At 39.4% G+C, this 16,008-nt stretch overlaps 1 protein-coding gene and 1 long non-coding RNA gene across 6 annotated transcripts in view; one reads left to right on the top strand and one right to left on the bottom strand.

The window, feature by feature from the left end:
• The window catches only part of RALA (RAS like proto-oncogene A), a 31,531-nt gene that overhangs the window by 6,268 nt on the left and 9,255 nt on the right, over positions 1-16,008 (bottom strand). For 4 of the 5 annotated variants that reach the window (XM_064668193.1, XM_064668175.1, XM_064668185.1 and 1 more), the window contains 2 exons: positions 5,169-5,324; positions 4,336-4,544 (listed from right to left, as the gene is read on the bottom strand). In XM_064668193.1, coding sequence (XP_064524263.1) covers positions 4,336-4,544; positions 5,169-5,282 — 323 coding nt within the window. In that variant the 5' untranslated portion in view covers positions 5,283-5,324. Of the gene's footprint in view, positions 1-4,335; positions 4,545-5,168; positions 5,325-6,183; positions 6,300-16,008 lie in introns of those variants that run through there. The other variant, XM_064668183.1, reaches the window with a different exon arrangement.
• On the top strand, positions 6,533-14,276 carry LOC135420577 (uncharacterized). Its single transcript, XR_010433609.1, has 3 exons — positions 6,533-6,673; positions 7,669-7,794; positions 14,064-14,276. It is a non-coding gene; the product is annotated as an uncharacterized LOC135420577 (long non-coding RNA).

The following is a 16,008-nucleotide window of genomic DNA, read 5'->3' as shown; positions in this document are numbered from 1 at the left end:
AATTTAAAGTTGAAGGGAGGGAAGCTGAAGACAATTAAGTAATTGATATTCTAAAGGGCTTTGGTATATGCAAGATTCTCCCACTGTTACAAAAAGCTCTGAATAGCATGTAGTCTTGTGGGGGAAGTCTATTCACAGGTTTGAGAAACTGCAGATAGCCCTTTTTTTTTTTTTTTTTAAATCAACAGCTATGCATTGGAGGCAGCTTGTAACACTACATTTATGTCTGAGGTATAATCAAAAAGCAACATTTCTCCTCTTCCCCACAAATACCAGTGCAAATGTTTTAACAGGTTGTGCAGCTATCCACAAGTAGTTTGAATAGTCAGTGGATTAGGAAGGTGGCCAGAAGAAAACTGCAGTATCTTTGTAAATCAGATTACTGGTAAAAACTAGTAGCTTTCGACACTAATTATCTAGGTGATTCTATATGGAGTTTGAGTGACAAGGTTTTGGTAGCCAGGGGACTACAAGGGTGGCTTCTCTGAGAAGCTGCTGGAAGCTTCCCCGGTGTCCAACAGAGCCAATGCCAGCTGGCTCCAGGACAGGCACACCAATAGACAGGGCTGAGCCAGTAAGCAATGGCAGTAATGACACAGGCATAATGTATTTAAGAAGGGAAAAAAAAAAGTTACTGCACAGAAATAATTGCACTCAGAGAAGAGAGGAGTGCGAATATGTGAGAGGAACAACTATGCAGATACTAAGGTCAGTGAAAAAGGGGGAGAAGGTGCTCCAGACACCAGAGCAGAGATTCCTCTGCAGCCCATGGAGGAGACCCACACTGGAGCAGGCCTGTGCTGGAGCAGGCTCTCCTGGCAGAGACCTGTAAGCCCATGGAGACAGGAGCCCATGCTAGAGCAGGTTTGCTGGCAAGACTTTTGACTCTGTGGGGGACAGAGCTGGAGCAGTCTGTTTGTGAAGGATTACACCCCATGGAAAGGGATCCACACTGGAGCAATTAGTGAACTGCAGCCTGTGGGAAGGGCTCACACTGGAGAAGGTTATGGAGGACTGTCCCGCATAGGAGGGACCCCACACTGGAGCAGGGGAAGGACTCCTCTCCCTGGGGAGGAAGCAGCAGCAGAAACAACATGACCACAACCCCCATTATTCCCTGTCTTCCTGTGCCACTGGGGAGGAGGAGGTAGACCCTGGGAAGGAGGGAGGGATGAAGGGAAGTTATTTTTAAGGCTAGTTTTACTTCTTATTATCCTGTTCTGATTTTGAATGGTAATAAATTCAATTAAGTTCCCCAAGTTGTGTCTGTTTTGTCTGTGACGGTAATTGATGAGTGATCTCTCCCTGTCCTTAACTCAAAAGCCTTTCATTGTATTTTATCTCCCCTGTCCAGCTGAGCAGGGGAGTGATAGAGCATCTTTGGTGGGCACCTAGCATAAATGCCAGGTCAAACCACCACAGATGCCAAACAATTTCATTATGTAAAGAGTTAATCTAACAGCAATCCAGATGACAATATTCTCCTTTGCGACCCCTCCAAAGACTGATATCTCCTGAACAAATGATATGTGCCAGCTTGAAATCTAGAACGTAAAACAAAAAAACCCAAACATAAGAGCCAGACCAATTCTACCCAAAGCAGGGCCAAATTTTATCAAAATGCCTTTCAAATATTTAAAAGTATAGTCATTGCAGGTCTGCGTTCTATTGAAAAAAATGACCTGGAGCATTGGCATTTCAGAGCGTACCAGGAACCCCACTGCAGATATTGAAGCAGTACACAGCTCTTCTGTTGGAGGTCTGCCATTTCAGCAGAACAAAATTCCACTGAAACAAACATCCAAATTTTTCTTGTCACTTTTTTTCATATCTGGCTCTTAAATAGTATGCCCTCAGACTACTCAGCAATGTCAAATGTACTTTAACTGTACACACATCAGAAAATGTAATTTTTCTGAGCTACATTTTAGCATTTAGGCTTCTACAGTTTCAAAGGCAACTTGAAAGGCACTTTCAGATTTGGACAGAAGAGAATTTTAGTATCTTTACTTAAAGGGATTTTTTTTTTGAAGTTGAACTGTGACAGCATCTTTGAGAAGCCTTATTTCAGTGGGATGTAGATAATATCTTTTTATATTTGTTTCCTTATTTTTTGCCTTTCCTATTTCACTACACTTTGAACAGGTAAAACCATTTTCTGATCTCTCTTGTAGTTTTTTTTAAATACATCAATGAGCAATTTAAATATGCTTTCTCTCTCAAACAGCATTGAACATCTGTAATATACTGCCACCTGTATAATATTCTGTTATTATCATAAGAGTTTTAATATGCTGCATGCCTGAAAGCCATCTTAAAAACCCTATCCTATTAAACATTTATTACACCAGAAATACCCAGTTCCAAATTTTGGTTTTATGTTTTCTTACAATTAAATAATATACTGATTTTGATATGAAGGGTGAATGCTATGCAGAACTTTTGTCTTGTAAATTCAAAAAATTACATCCATATCTTTTACAGAGAAAAATTCCAGCCAAGCAAAATTGAAGGGACAGATTTACAGCAATCCTTTACACAAAATGTATATCTACTACTTCAATTGAAAAATACTTCTCATTTGTGTTTGTGGTGTGTTGACACTGTCTGCATACCAGGTACCCACCAAAGTCCTTTATCACCTTCCTTCTCAGCTGGACAGGGGAGAGAAAATACAATAAAATGCTCTTGAGTTGAGATAAGGACAGGAGAGATCACTGATCTATTACTGTCACAGGCAAAACAGACACAACTTGGCTAAGTTAATTGAACTTATTACCAATTAAATCAGTAGGGTAATGAAAAACAAAACCAAATCTTAAAAAACATCTTTCCCTCATCCCTCCCTCCTTCCGAGGCTTAACTTCACTTCCAGTTCTACCTCCTCCTCCCCACCAGCAGCACAGGCAAACAGAGAATGAGGGTTGTAGTCAGTTCATCACATGTTGTTTCTGCTAATGCATCCTCTCCAGGGAGAGGAGTCCTTCCCCTGCTCCAGTGTCGGGTCCTTCCCATGGGAGACAGCCCTCCATGAACTTTTCCAAGGTGAGCCCTTCCTACAGGCTGCAGTTCTTCATGCAGAACTGCTCCAGCGTGGGTCCCACATGGGGTCACAAGTCCCGCCAGCAAACCTGCTCCAGTGTGGGCTCCTCTCTCAACAGGTGCTGCCTCTTCTAGCACGAGCCTCCCACAGGGTCACAGCCTCCTTCAAGCATCCACCTGCTGTGGCTTGGGGTCCTCCAGAGGCTGCAGGTAATATCAGCTCCACCACGGACCTCCATGGGCTGCAGTGGGACAGCCTGTCTCACCACGGTCTTCGTCACAGGCTGCGCTCTGGCGACTGGAGCACCTCCGCCCCCTCCTTCCTCACCGACCTTGGCATCTGCAGAGCTGCTTCTCTCACTTATTCTCACTCCTTTCTTCTCTGGCTGCAATTTGCTTCTGCCTAACAACTTTTTTTCCCTTTCTTAAATACGTTATCCCAGAGGTGCTGCCACTGTTGCTGGTAGGATCAGCCTTCACCAGAGGTAGATGCTTCTTGGAGCTAGCTGGCTTTGGCTCCACTGGATATAGTGAAAGCTCCTAGCAGCTTCTCAGTGAAGCCACCCCTGCTTCCAAAACCTTGTCACCCAAACCCATACTCTGTTGTTCATAAAACCATCTTTAAGAGGTAGAAAGGCTTGTGGTGTTGATACTACACACTGCTCTCCCAGAATACAATGCTCGTGCCTCACATTGCCTAAGACTTTGTAGACAGGCATGACCAGATATGGTTATTCTGTAGAGTTTTCAACTGAAATCTGGTCATGTCATCTTTATAACAAGTATTCTAGTATAAAACAGTTGCACATGCTATAGCTGCTTTTTTGTTCTAAGGTTTTCACAGGTTAAGAGAAACACATCCATAGTCCTCTACATATGGAGCAAGAACTAAAAAAAGACACCTCTGGGGAGTAAACAGTACTGTACATACATTACAGGCAACCATACAAACTCTATGAATTTTTTCTCAGATCCATTACTTTGGATAGCTGTACACCTCCTCAAAAAACACTGCTTCCTAGCACAAGTGCCAAGCAACACCAACTTACAAAGGGCAGAAGTATCTGCTCTGTGGCAACAGCCTTTCTGGTATTCAGAAACACAGCAGCTAAGATATCTGAAGTGGTACAGATAGTGAAGGCATGGCTAGGCATCTGTTCAGAACATTATGTGACAACAGTAAGAGCTGTCATCCAATATGGATTATCAAAAAGATATTACACAACAATTAAAAAAAAATCACTTGCAATCATCACATTGTAATTAGAATAATTATCTTGCCTTGTAACTTACCTGAAGTCTGCAGTTGCTGCAAAGGATTCTAGCTCTGTAATAGAGAAGACGCAAAGAAAGCCTTCTCCACTTCGGAAGTAGTTGTCTCTAATTGCAGCATAGTCCTCCTGCCCTGCTGTGTCCAATATATCAATTTGGACTTCTTCCCCATCCAGAACCACTTTTTTCCTGTAGCTATCTGCTTTGGTGGGCTCATAGTCTTCAACAAACTAGAAAAAAAAAAACCCTTAATGATATAAAATCATGCCTGTACAAGGCAAATGCTTCTGCTTGAACACAAGGATATAGCAAGCATCTAAAATGGGTACAGTAACTAATAACTAAGCATATACATTTAGGCCATGTGAAGTATTCAAACGCCTCAGTTAAAGCAGACTTTTCCTCAGCCCAAACAGTTCTTGCTTTCCTAAGCCACTTTCACTGGGGAAAAAAGGTAAGGAAACAAGAAACTGATTTTAATTACTCTCTTCAGCAGCAGCATAAAAAATATAGAAAAGCTTGGTTGTTTCAGGCATCATGCAACTCACCTAAGTGAAGAAGCTTTCAGCTGTAATAACTAAGTTCTAATAGGTCTAGTGAACAATGTGAAAATATTCCAATAATATGACAGAGCATCTAACTGCTTAGAAGTCTGAAAAAGGTCACATTTTACCTTCACAGGTATCTCTAGAAGGCAAATCACTAATCTCAAAACATGTTTTTGTCCCACTTAATTGATGACTTTCATACCACATCACATATATTTAGACCCTTTCAGAAAAACACTGTACAAATTTAACTTAAACAACACTATGTAGAGCAGGCATCTCCTAATTTCTAGTGCAGATTCTTACCTCATCATACATGAATTGTAGTGTTAAAGCAGATTTTCCTACACCACCACTTCCCACCATGATGACTTTGTGTAAAGCCAAGGAATTTTGTCCTTTAGGTTTATTTGCTGCCATCTTTGGATTGCAGAAAATTCGCAGGTATCAAATGAAAAAAACCTAGAAGAAAAATATTGCTTCATTAGTTTTCTTTTCCTTTTCCCACATGAACGTTTAAAGTGGATTTGTTTCAAATCCCTACATATCTAATGTCTTCAATTCAGTTCTGCTGTCTTCAGTGAAACCTATCTGCTTTTTCACTACAAGTCGTTCCACAAATTATACTGAGCTCATCTATTTTGCTACTTAAGCAAAGAAATCTTTCACCATTTGGAGACAGCACAAGTGGGTCCACACCACCCAAGAGCAATTAAGGGAAAAGATTTACATCTTGGTATGTAGAACATGACATTTTCTTTTAGTGACACAGTATGTGTCAAAAATTCTTGCTAGTTTACTACACAAGAATTGAAAAAGGAAGCCACGGTGAGTCAACACTGTACACCACCATATCACAAACATGGGATATGACAGCTGCAAGGGAAGAAAACAGACTTTTGATGGAATTTCCATCTTAAATAGCAAGCATTAAGACAAAGCAGCAAGGATTAGCTAGTGTACTTTTACAGAGAAAAGCAAGCAAACTTAAAACCTAAAAATACCCAGTTTCAATAAGTCCATCAGAAGCGAAAATAATAATCTAGTTTACATAGAGTAAAAAGATTCAACTTGCCTACAAATATAATTATTCAGTGTATTTGGAATAGTAGTCTCAGTCCCATGATTGTTTGCTTAAATACAAATCTCTGCATGTCACCAGTACCAAGAGGCCCTATGAGTTAACTCACATAGTTAAATGTATGCTTGCAGAAGTACAGAACATAACAATCCCATTAACTTAAAAAAAATAAATCAAGCATGTTATAGTTTTAGCAGATCTCTTCAGCAGATCTTCCCACACCTTTGTTTCATTCCCTACCTATCTCAATAGTAAAGTCTGTGATTGCTTGCACAGTTCTTAAGACATGTGAAAGTCCCTGTACAGTGACAGAATGTACTCTCCTCCAGAGATTTTGGGTCAAAACAAGCTCTGAACTGCAAAAGACACAATGACATCTACATTACATATATAAATGCAATAAACATGTATGGAAGCAATTAAGAACCAAATGTAACTCAGATTTTGTTAATTAGAAAGCTCAAAAAGAGCACATTCGTATGGCAGCACAGCTCAGTTACATAGAGAACTATCAGATAACACAGTGTCATAACAAGGCACTGTTACCTCATTGTCAAATGGTCACAATGGGTAAAGGAAATGTCACACTAAAATTACATCCTCCTGCATAATGAATTACCCTTGTGTGCAGCTTAAACTATGAGAATGCGAAGCATGACAATTTTCTTAAAACTTTTATCAAAATCCCTAGTTGAGTCCATGCACTAAGGTTTTGTTAGCAGTGAGGCAGGTAAGTATAAAAGCATGCTGACTAAAGCTTCAGTAGAGATTCAGCCAATCTTTCCTGGAAGAAAAAATAAATAAATACAGAGCCTTTTCTGTATCTCATGCTGCCATGCCAGCAAGTAGGCTGGGCATGAGCAAGCAGCTAGGAGACACACAGCTGGAACAGCTGACCAAGGGGATATCCCCATGCCACTGCTTAGGAATAAAAGTTGGCAGAGACATTTGAAGTTTGTCGGGACTGCCACTGCTCAGGGACTGGCTGGGCATTGCTTGGCCAGCAGTAAGCAAGTTTTTTTTTTTAATAATTTGTTTTCCTTGGGCTTGTTTCCTTTTTTTTTTTAAAATATATTAACTTATCATTATCTCAACCCACAAGTTTTCTTACTTCCACCCTTCCAATTCTCTCCCCCATACCACCGGTAGAGAGCGGGAGCGAGAAAGCAGCTGTGTGGTACTTAGCTGCCTACCAAGGTTAACCCACAACCCACATGACAAACTCTTCAGATCACATCAGTACCATTCTGCTGTCAAGGAATTCTAAAAATGCAACTGAAAACTAAGTCACTTAAATTGTTTTCCCCAAAAAGATTATCTAAGTGAAGTAAGTATGAGTAAGCTAATGTACTCATTTATAGAGCCATAGCAGAGAAATACAACTAACATTATGTTACAAGTTCTTTTAAAAAGGAGATGGAAGAGAACAAAAACACATTTCCATTTTGGCTTACAAAGAACCATTGCTTCCTTTTTACTCAAGAGGCAGTACAAGAACAGGAAAATAGTTCCAAGCCATGCGCATGTTTTCAAGCTACATTACATCTTGAAATACTCCATTGTTTTGTCTTTCCACTTTTCTCTTAAAAGGAAAAACATACCCTGAAAGTCATGCTTCTTAGTATGTATTTCAGACAAATAATATAAAGAAAATTCATCTGAATTCCATTTACCAACTGACAACAGCTCAGCTTGCGAAGCTTTGATTACAATATATACCCACAGAAGCAGAGAAATTGAAGCACTAGTATACCTGGATAGGGCGTACTCTGAGCAAGAAAACAGACTATTCTTCCATAAGTACTTCAATACTGGAATAAGTCCAAATGAATTCAGCAGGACCTCTGTCAGGTGAGTTTGTGCAAACAATCTGAATTCAAATATACAATGGCAATGTTTCACTGTAATACTTGTAAATTAACCTCTAGTCTTTAAGTGGATTGAGCAGTGTGAAAATTGATATTTTACTTCAAGTTGCAATTCAACAAGTAATGTCCCAGTGTGACAAACAGAAGTTGCTGCTTTTTGTACTCTCTGCAACAGCTGGCACACAAAGAACCCAACACATTTCCACTTCCAGAAAGATTTTATAGCAGCCAATCATTTTCAGAAGTCTTGATAACACCCGTTCAAAGAAGCATAAGAGATTGAGTCAAAAAAACTTGAAATTATAAAAACCTGACCCAACCAGTCAAAGCAGTATTCCAAACCATCAATAACTGTCAGTAAACAACATTCCATTAAAATACTGAAGACAACAAAACTTCACTGGAAGGAGTTGGGACGGGCTGCCCAAAGAAGTGGTGGATTCTCTGTCCCTGGAGGTTTGTAAGATGAGACTGGATGTGGCACTTAGTGCCATGCTCTAGTAACTCTGGTGGTAGTGGATTAAGGGTTGGACTTGATGATCTCAGAGGTCCTTTCCAACCTGGCTTATTCTATAATTCTATGATTTATGCTACCACAGACTTCAAATCCTAAAGATAAGCTTGTCATAAATACTCTGCTACACGTTGTAGTAGGAGGCAGCTCAGGGAGGCCAAGTTCTTCACAATCCAGTAAAGATACAACTCTAGCAAAACTCAGGCCTGCTGATAGTAGACAATGTGGAAAGAGAGAAATAAGTTACAAACAATGCAAGTACAAGGTAATATGATACTGTGCAAACAACACTTAATCCAAAGAGACTGCTTCAGAGCAAGTACTGTGCTAGAGAGGAGAGACAGCTTGAAAGTGGTAAGTTTTAAGCTACTACCACATACCTGTTTCAGTGTGCTTTGAAAAGCAAAGAGGAACCTAGATTCCAATTTTAACAGTAAAGCATCTGATATGAAGTTTCACACAAAAAGTCTTTCCACCCATAATTTATGTAGCCTGGCTTATTTTCATAAGTAGTATTAATGTGGGTTATATCTAGTTTCTGAATTGGCCTACTTTATAATTATGATAAAACTGACAGACTGTGGCAAGAACCTTGTTGTATGAAGCTCAAGAAAGCATCTTATTATGTGTACTGTGATTTTTTTTAAATTATTTTCATCTTCACAATGCAAAATTATTTGGGAGTCAGAAGATAAACACTGGATTATCCTGCAGTCAAATTCTACGTCACCCTACAGCAGAGAGACACACACAGAGTCAAGCAGGGTGTTGTCAATAGCTGTATCATCCATTTCTGCAAGTCAGGTTTTTACCACACCCACTCTAAATCCCATAATACAGCTGATGACATATATTAAAGTTTATTTTTACACAGTTCTTTGTATAGTTCAACAAGTTGAAAGAGAAGCAAAAGCTTAACTGGCTCAACAATGTACTGCAACACCTTCACTGAAAAGGACAAAAGCATTGTCTAACCACCATGCTACAGATCAGTCCTCACCTCCACTTCAGATAAACTCCTAGGAAACTGCCCTTTTCCAACATACTTGTGCAGATAAGGACACAAACAAATGAATCTGACTGCACTGCCGAAGTAAGCAGTTCTCAAAGCTCCTACAGCTGCTTTACTGCCTGCTTGCAGATAACCATCCCCATGATTCTGTGCTCCATTTAATGGCAGGCTTCCAGGTGGGGCTAGGATCATTTTTGTAGAGCCAGTCTAGGGAGAAATTAGATTAACTAAGAACTGCAGAGGTAGGAATTCATGTTAGCATCAGCAATGGCATCTTGTCCAACAGTCTAATAATCTAATCAAAGGAAAGAAGATTAGGTAAATAAATAACTTTTTTTTAAAGTTATTTTTACTTGATTAAGATAATCTAGGAACTTGTAGCTGGAGCTGGAAAGCTGCTGGCTTCTACCTGTAGCAATACCAAGTTCTCCTGAGTTTTATACCTTACATCAAAGCTCCTCTGTGCAAAAAATGTTACCTGTAGTCCCTCACAGATTTAAACCCAACATCCAGCATTCAGCTCCACCCACCCACCAGAGGAGTGAGCTGGACATTGTTTCTGTGACAGGACTTGGACACATAAGCATCATGTTAACTTCCACATAAAGTCTTGGACCACAGAGTGATTATCCAGATTTACAAGAGTAAGATAATCAGGTGCCAAGACAAAAAAAGCTTTTCATCTTCAGGGACAATATTTTCAGGGAAGATATCTTTGCAAATACATGTTAGGGAAGAAGAAAACAAAAAGCAGCAATCCTTGATCTCTCTTTATTAGTCTATATTTTGTCCTCCCATCTACTATTTCAGTCCAATAAACTGAGACGAAAATATGCTTAAGGGTGAAAAAAAATCTAATGGGTTTCAGCTCCTCATTCATCTTGCTTGTCTGATCAAATTCAAGGACTCCTCTTAAGCCGTCCTGTTTCTCAACTGGCTTTTTCTTACAGAGTAACTTGCTCCAAAACAATCAAAGCATGCTTCCTTACATATCCATGCCATTTGTCTTCTACATCCCTCCTCAATGCTATAATCCCAAGGTTCATACAGTTAGAGGGAGCAAAAAAGCGGCCAACAGAGTAGCTGTGTACCATCCAAATAGGGCAACAGACAACACTTTAGATTACTTCCTTTCCTTCACAGGGAGCACTGTGAATCACAGGGTAGACTTCCCCCTCTTTAGCCAGCAGTACATACTAAAGAAATTTACAGAAAATACCTTATGAAAGACACCTGAATCTCTGACAAAACGTACCCAAAACTGGCCTATAGGCTGAAAAATAACAAAGAACAGAGCATATGATCAGCCTCATTTTCTTAGAGAATGAGACCAAAAGAGGTCAAGGAGCTTATTCTGCCTGTTTTGATTCCCTGGAGTCTTGTATATGCAACGTCAACAAGAGCAGACCAGGGAAAGAAAAGCATTACACCGAAGTCACATCATTACAGGCACAAATTCAGCTGGCATCTTCTGCAGTACTATACATAAAGCTGAATGCAGGCTTTGTGAATATGTAGTTGTCCTTAACAGCAGGACTTTGATTTGCTGCAGACATTTGTTTGAAGGGGACTAGTTATACACAGCTTTGTGTTTAATCACAGTTGGTACAGCTAGTATAGTAGGTTCTAGTTAATAAGTAGAGATGGTGGTGCCCTTCAATTACAAAAAACCCAACTTTTTATTGTTAATTTTATAGCCTACATAAAACTAATACATCAAAACTGAATTCCAGTTCGTTTCCTTTCCTTTAAGATTACATAAAAATTTGAGTCTGTCACATTAACCTCATTACCCACTCACTTTTATGATGAGTAAATTTCTTCTCTGAAGACTCCTTTATATAACAAACATCACTTACAGCCACTAGCTGATATGTTACACCACCTATCTTTACTCTGTTTAACAGGGTTAGAACTTGATACATTTGAAGGAATAGGAGTAATTTAATTGAAATATATGAGCCACCTGCACAATATTAAGAACTATAGTTAGTATGCTTTGACCAAAATACTTCCAGAAAGGCAAAATTATCAATTGCTTATTGAACAATTAAAGAAAATTTAGTAATGGAAACTCATGCTGTTCTAATCAAATAACTCATTTTTTTTTCTAATTGAAGAAATTAATACCTGCACTACTCTGTACTTTAAATTTAGTACAATCTATCACTTCCCAAAACATTAGCTACAACTTATCTTATTCTGAAGTGAAAATTTATGGTGATTATTTGACAGTATTTTCTAAGTGAGTTTAAATATTCTCCAAAGTTTCTTAATTCCCCAAATTGATTCAAAGCACCCTTGCCTCACATGACTTAAAAATTACAAGTTCAGCTTTCTGAGAAAAAGCACAGGAACAAGAATTTTGAAAAGTGACAACATATTGATGTCCCCAAGGACCATCAAGCAATATAATCTTATCTGTTATGAAAAGATCACAAATTCAACTAGTTACTTCATTGTTTATTGAGTCTAGTAGTTTCAGTTTGGTTAACAACAGCAAAATTATACTTGAGAATGTATTCTTTGAAAACAGCACTAGCATATACTAGATGCCAAGTATCTGGAAGACACCTCAGGAATGAGTCAGATATTTCTGCAACAAAAGTGTTCCTGGAAAAGGAGGGAGGCAATTCCAGGCAAGCAGAGTCTAACCCTCCCAACAGTTGCTTCCAATTACAATATTGAAACCAGAACAGCAGAAACAGCCCATGACCCAGAAATTGATAGGATACATGAGGACATAAGACAGGATATAAGATACCTACTGTTTTAAGAACTGGAGAGTAAGGAAGTTTTTAAAGTTAGATCAGCATTATTATAATAAGTGTCATTCCATGGCTCAAGTTTGACTGGTGTTTAAACACACATCTGTCAAGCTTTGCATGAAGTAGTATCAGTATTTTATTAAGGCACAACAAGTATTTCAAATGTTAAATAATCACTGTGAATTAAAAGTAGAAGCCTAGAAAAAGATGAGAACTAACACAAATATTCAAACCTATCTTAGAAATGACTAGTCTCATTAGGTAACGGAACAGGCCTCCTAAACCTCAACCTCAGAGCAAGGTAGAAACTTTCACAATAAGTATTTCCCTCTCTCCTGAAAATAATCGTTTGACATAAACATGTTTAACTGGTAATTAGGATTTGTTGCTTCCCATGAGTTTAACAAGCAGTTAAACCATATTCAAGGTTTTGTAAGCCCTTCTTTCCAAAGCTTTCCAGGGCACACCACATAAGGTGTTTGTGTCTCCCACACCTACAAAACAAATTTACTAAGGTGACTGACCACACATATACTAACAAAAGCAAAGGGTAGAAAACTGACTTAAGTTCTATCTCTCAGCAGCAGCAAATCTCAGGCAAAAGATCTACATTTCCCAGCTCCTTGAGACAGGTACTTCAAACTGTAACCATACACAGGCACTTAAACTGGAAAAGTCAACCAGTGAACTCTTCATCAAGTAACCAAGGCCCATTGATCCTGTAAATTACCTCACACTGCTATAAAGAACAGTGGTTCCCACACGCCTGCAGCTTTGTACTTTGAAGACATCATCAGAAGAACAGATTTCTCCAAAAAGAAGTCACAAGAACACTAGCAAAGAAGTTCACAGACTTCCTAAGGCTCCACAGGGCCTTAGTGCCAGCTTCTGGGCATAGCCATGAACTAGGCAACAGCTTCTGAAGTCAGAATATACATGAATTCCATGTTTCAAGTCATCATTTCAGCATTTTGTAACCAAAAAGCTTCTTTGGCATCCTGCAAGATGACTTCCAGGAAGGCATTCCCATCAGGAAATTTCTTGAAACCCACATGTAACAGCACGTGAAAACCCTGACAAACTAAACAACAGAAACTGTCTAGAACAAAATCAAGGTCTTAAGATTTCAAACCTTGTAGTGTGCTGAAAAGAAAATGAAGCAGCTACATCACTGTCCACATAAAACACTGACAAAACACACAACACTTGAACCCAGCTGTGTGTGTCTGCAAGGCTGACATAAACTGAACCTGGCACAGTCTGACTATCTTTCCATAACCCTTCTCCCAATAGCACTAGGTGGCAAAGCACTTAGGAAGTTGCTCTAGACAAAAATTAATCTATACTGTTTTTTGGACAGATCAGCTACCTAAACAAACTTGCTGGCACCGAAGACAGCCCAGAACAGCACATAGCTGACCACAGGGAAAGCAAAACTACAGCACTTCCAGCATATAAGCACTGTGGCAAAACAATGAAAGTGTTCTAAGGTTCCTTAACCATTATCTAGCCCTGTTGAAGATTCCTCACTTTTTGCAAGTTATGTTATGGCTATTACAAAACATTGGGAAGAGTTCTAGATACTTTCATTGGTTTATCTGGACTGCTCCAGAGATCAGTGGGAAGAGTAGCAAACTCAAGCACACCAGCAATAAAATTGCTCTCATAGTTCAACTGACTAAAGTTACACTGTGAAATAATTTTGGTAATATACACATTTATGCAAGAGTCTGGAATACTGTTTCTGCTTTCATGTGAAAGCGTTCATTACATGGCTGGTGCCCTATCTCAGTCTATTCTAATCATTGAGGGAACTTAACTTTCTGAAGCTGATAGTGCTGAAGTGTTTCTTTAACATGAAGTGTAAGAGTCATGTCTTCTCTTAGATTATATTTATAAACATGAAGATCTGTAATCTAGCATATTAACAGAAGGTATTAATTTTGTATTGATTTAAGATTATACACCATGAGGAGAGAATTAACAGTAACAGCCGTCACGATAGAAGAATGAACAATTACATGCCACTAGCCTGTCAAAGCTATCCATAGACTTGCATGGATTTAGAGGGAAGACAGACAAACAGGTACTATGGTACTAACTGCTGGTTTTCCACCACAAGCAAAACTAATGAAAGGCTGAAACAGATGAGGGGGACATCTGTAGAAGAGCCTCCCACATCAGTTACCCATAAATAAGTCTCCTGTCAAAGGTCAAATTACATTCATGGGAGATACTATTGTTCTGCATTTGATATAGAACAAAGACACTTGCCCACCCTCTTCCCCCCCAAAATGTAAGAGTCAATGTATTGCCTCCAAGTATGAATTTTACTAATGCTGAATCAACAGCTCAGGGGTTTCACTAGAGCTATTCAACTAAGAACTCAGGGAAGCACTTCAAGAACACATTTAAGTTAGTGTCACCTAAGACATACTAGCATGGTGCAGCCTCACCTTGAATATTGTGTGCGGTTTTGGGTGCCACAATATAGGAAAGATATTAAGCTGTTAGAGAGGGTCCAAAGGAGGGAAACAAAAATGGTGAAAGGCCTTGAGGGGAAGCTGTATGAGGAGTGGCTGAGGTCACTCGGTCTGTTCAGCCTGAACAGATTCAGGGGAGACCTCATTGCAGTCTACAACTTCCTCGTGAGGGAAGGAAGAGGGACAGGCACTAATCTCTTCTCTGTGGTGACCTGAGGGAATGTCCTGAAGTTGTGTCAGGGAAGGTTTATGTAGGATATTAGAAAAAGGTTCTTCACCCAGAGGGTGGTTGGGCACTGAAACAGGCTCCCCAGGGAAGTGGTCACAGCACCAAGCCTAAGAGAGTTCAAGAGGCATTTGGACAATGCTCTCAAGCACATGGTGTGACTCTTGGGGATGCAGGGCTAAGGGTTGGACTCAAAGATCCTTGTGGGTCCCTTCCAACTCAGCATATTCTGTAATTCTGTGATTTTCATGCTGTGTTTCAAGTACAAGAAAGCATACCTGGAAGCTAACTTTTGACTGGTAAGGCAGGCTTCACTCACATGTGCACAGAGCTGCTGCTTCCAGCTGCTCTGGAAAGCAGTAAGAATGGAGTTCCCTTGGAGGAACTATGCCAGAGCTTGCAGCGTGAGCTTCAGCAGTTCACTCTGAAAAGCAGTTCAAGAGCACTGCATTCAAAAAGTTGTTCAGAGCATATTCAGTATCATAAATTCAGAGGGTTTTTTGTCAATCATACTTCAAAAGGAATCTCAAACATCATCAGTGTGTCCTTTTTGCCCCTGTACACTTACACTTCAGTATGCACTACAGAAATTTAAGGAAGATTGAAATGTAAGCAGCCTATTGTCTTGGCTTCATGAAGTAGATTCTTTGAGAAAGGTCTAAAGGTAGCTTCCAAAAGACATATTTGAAAAAATATAGGTTTTCCTCTAACAAAACTATCTTGTTAATTGTTAAAACCCCTATAATCTTCCTTTAGAATTTCAGAATGCCAGATTTGTGTTTTCTAGAAAAAACAAATATTTGCATGGTCATTTTTACAGCCAGGAAGAATGACTTAAGATTCACACTTGCTAAAACCAGAACTCCACCCAAATAGTTTTACTGCTCAATAGTCAGGAAAGTTAACTTATGATAGAGAAATCTAGAAACAAATGGTATCTGCAAAGCAAAACCAAATCACCAGGCTCATGGCAGGCTGCACCCAACACTCTTATGGAATCTGTATATGTTGCAGGCATCTGTCTTTGCACCAAGACAAGTTCTGATGCTGATAGCTCAGGGAATTAATCCTTCTCATAACAACTTCTTTTGCCCTGTTAGCCAGTCATATAGTACTACAGTGAAAATTCACATGAACACCCTTAAATTCTTTTAAGTATTAGCACAGACAGAATGAACATAGAAGCCTTGTTTG

This window comes from Pseudopipra pipra, chromosome 1 (genome assembly GCF_036250125.1).
Source record: "Pseudopipra pipra isolate bDixPip1 chromosome 1, bDixPip1.hap1, whole genome shotgun sequence".
NCBI classification, from domain to species: Eukaryota; Metazoa; Chordata; class Aves; order Passeriformes; family Pipridae; genus Pseudopipra; species Pseudopipra pipra.
Note: the sequence above shows the minus strand (reverse complement) of the source record. Positions and strands in the feature narration are given on the sequence as shown.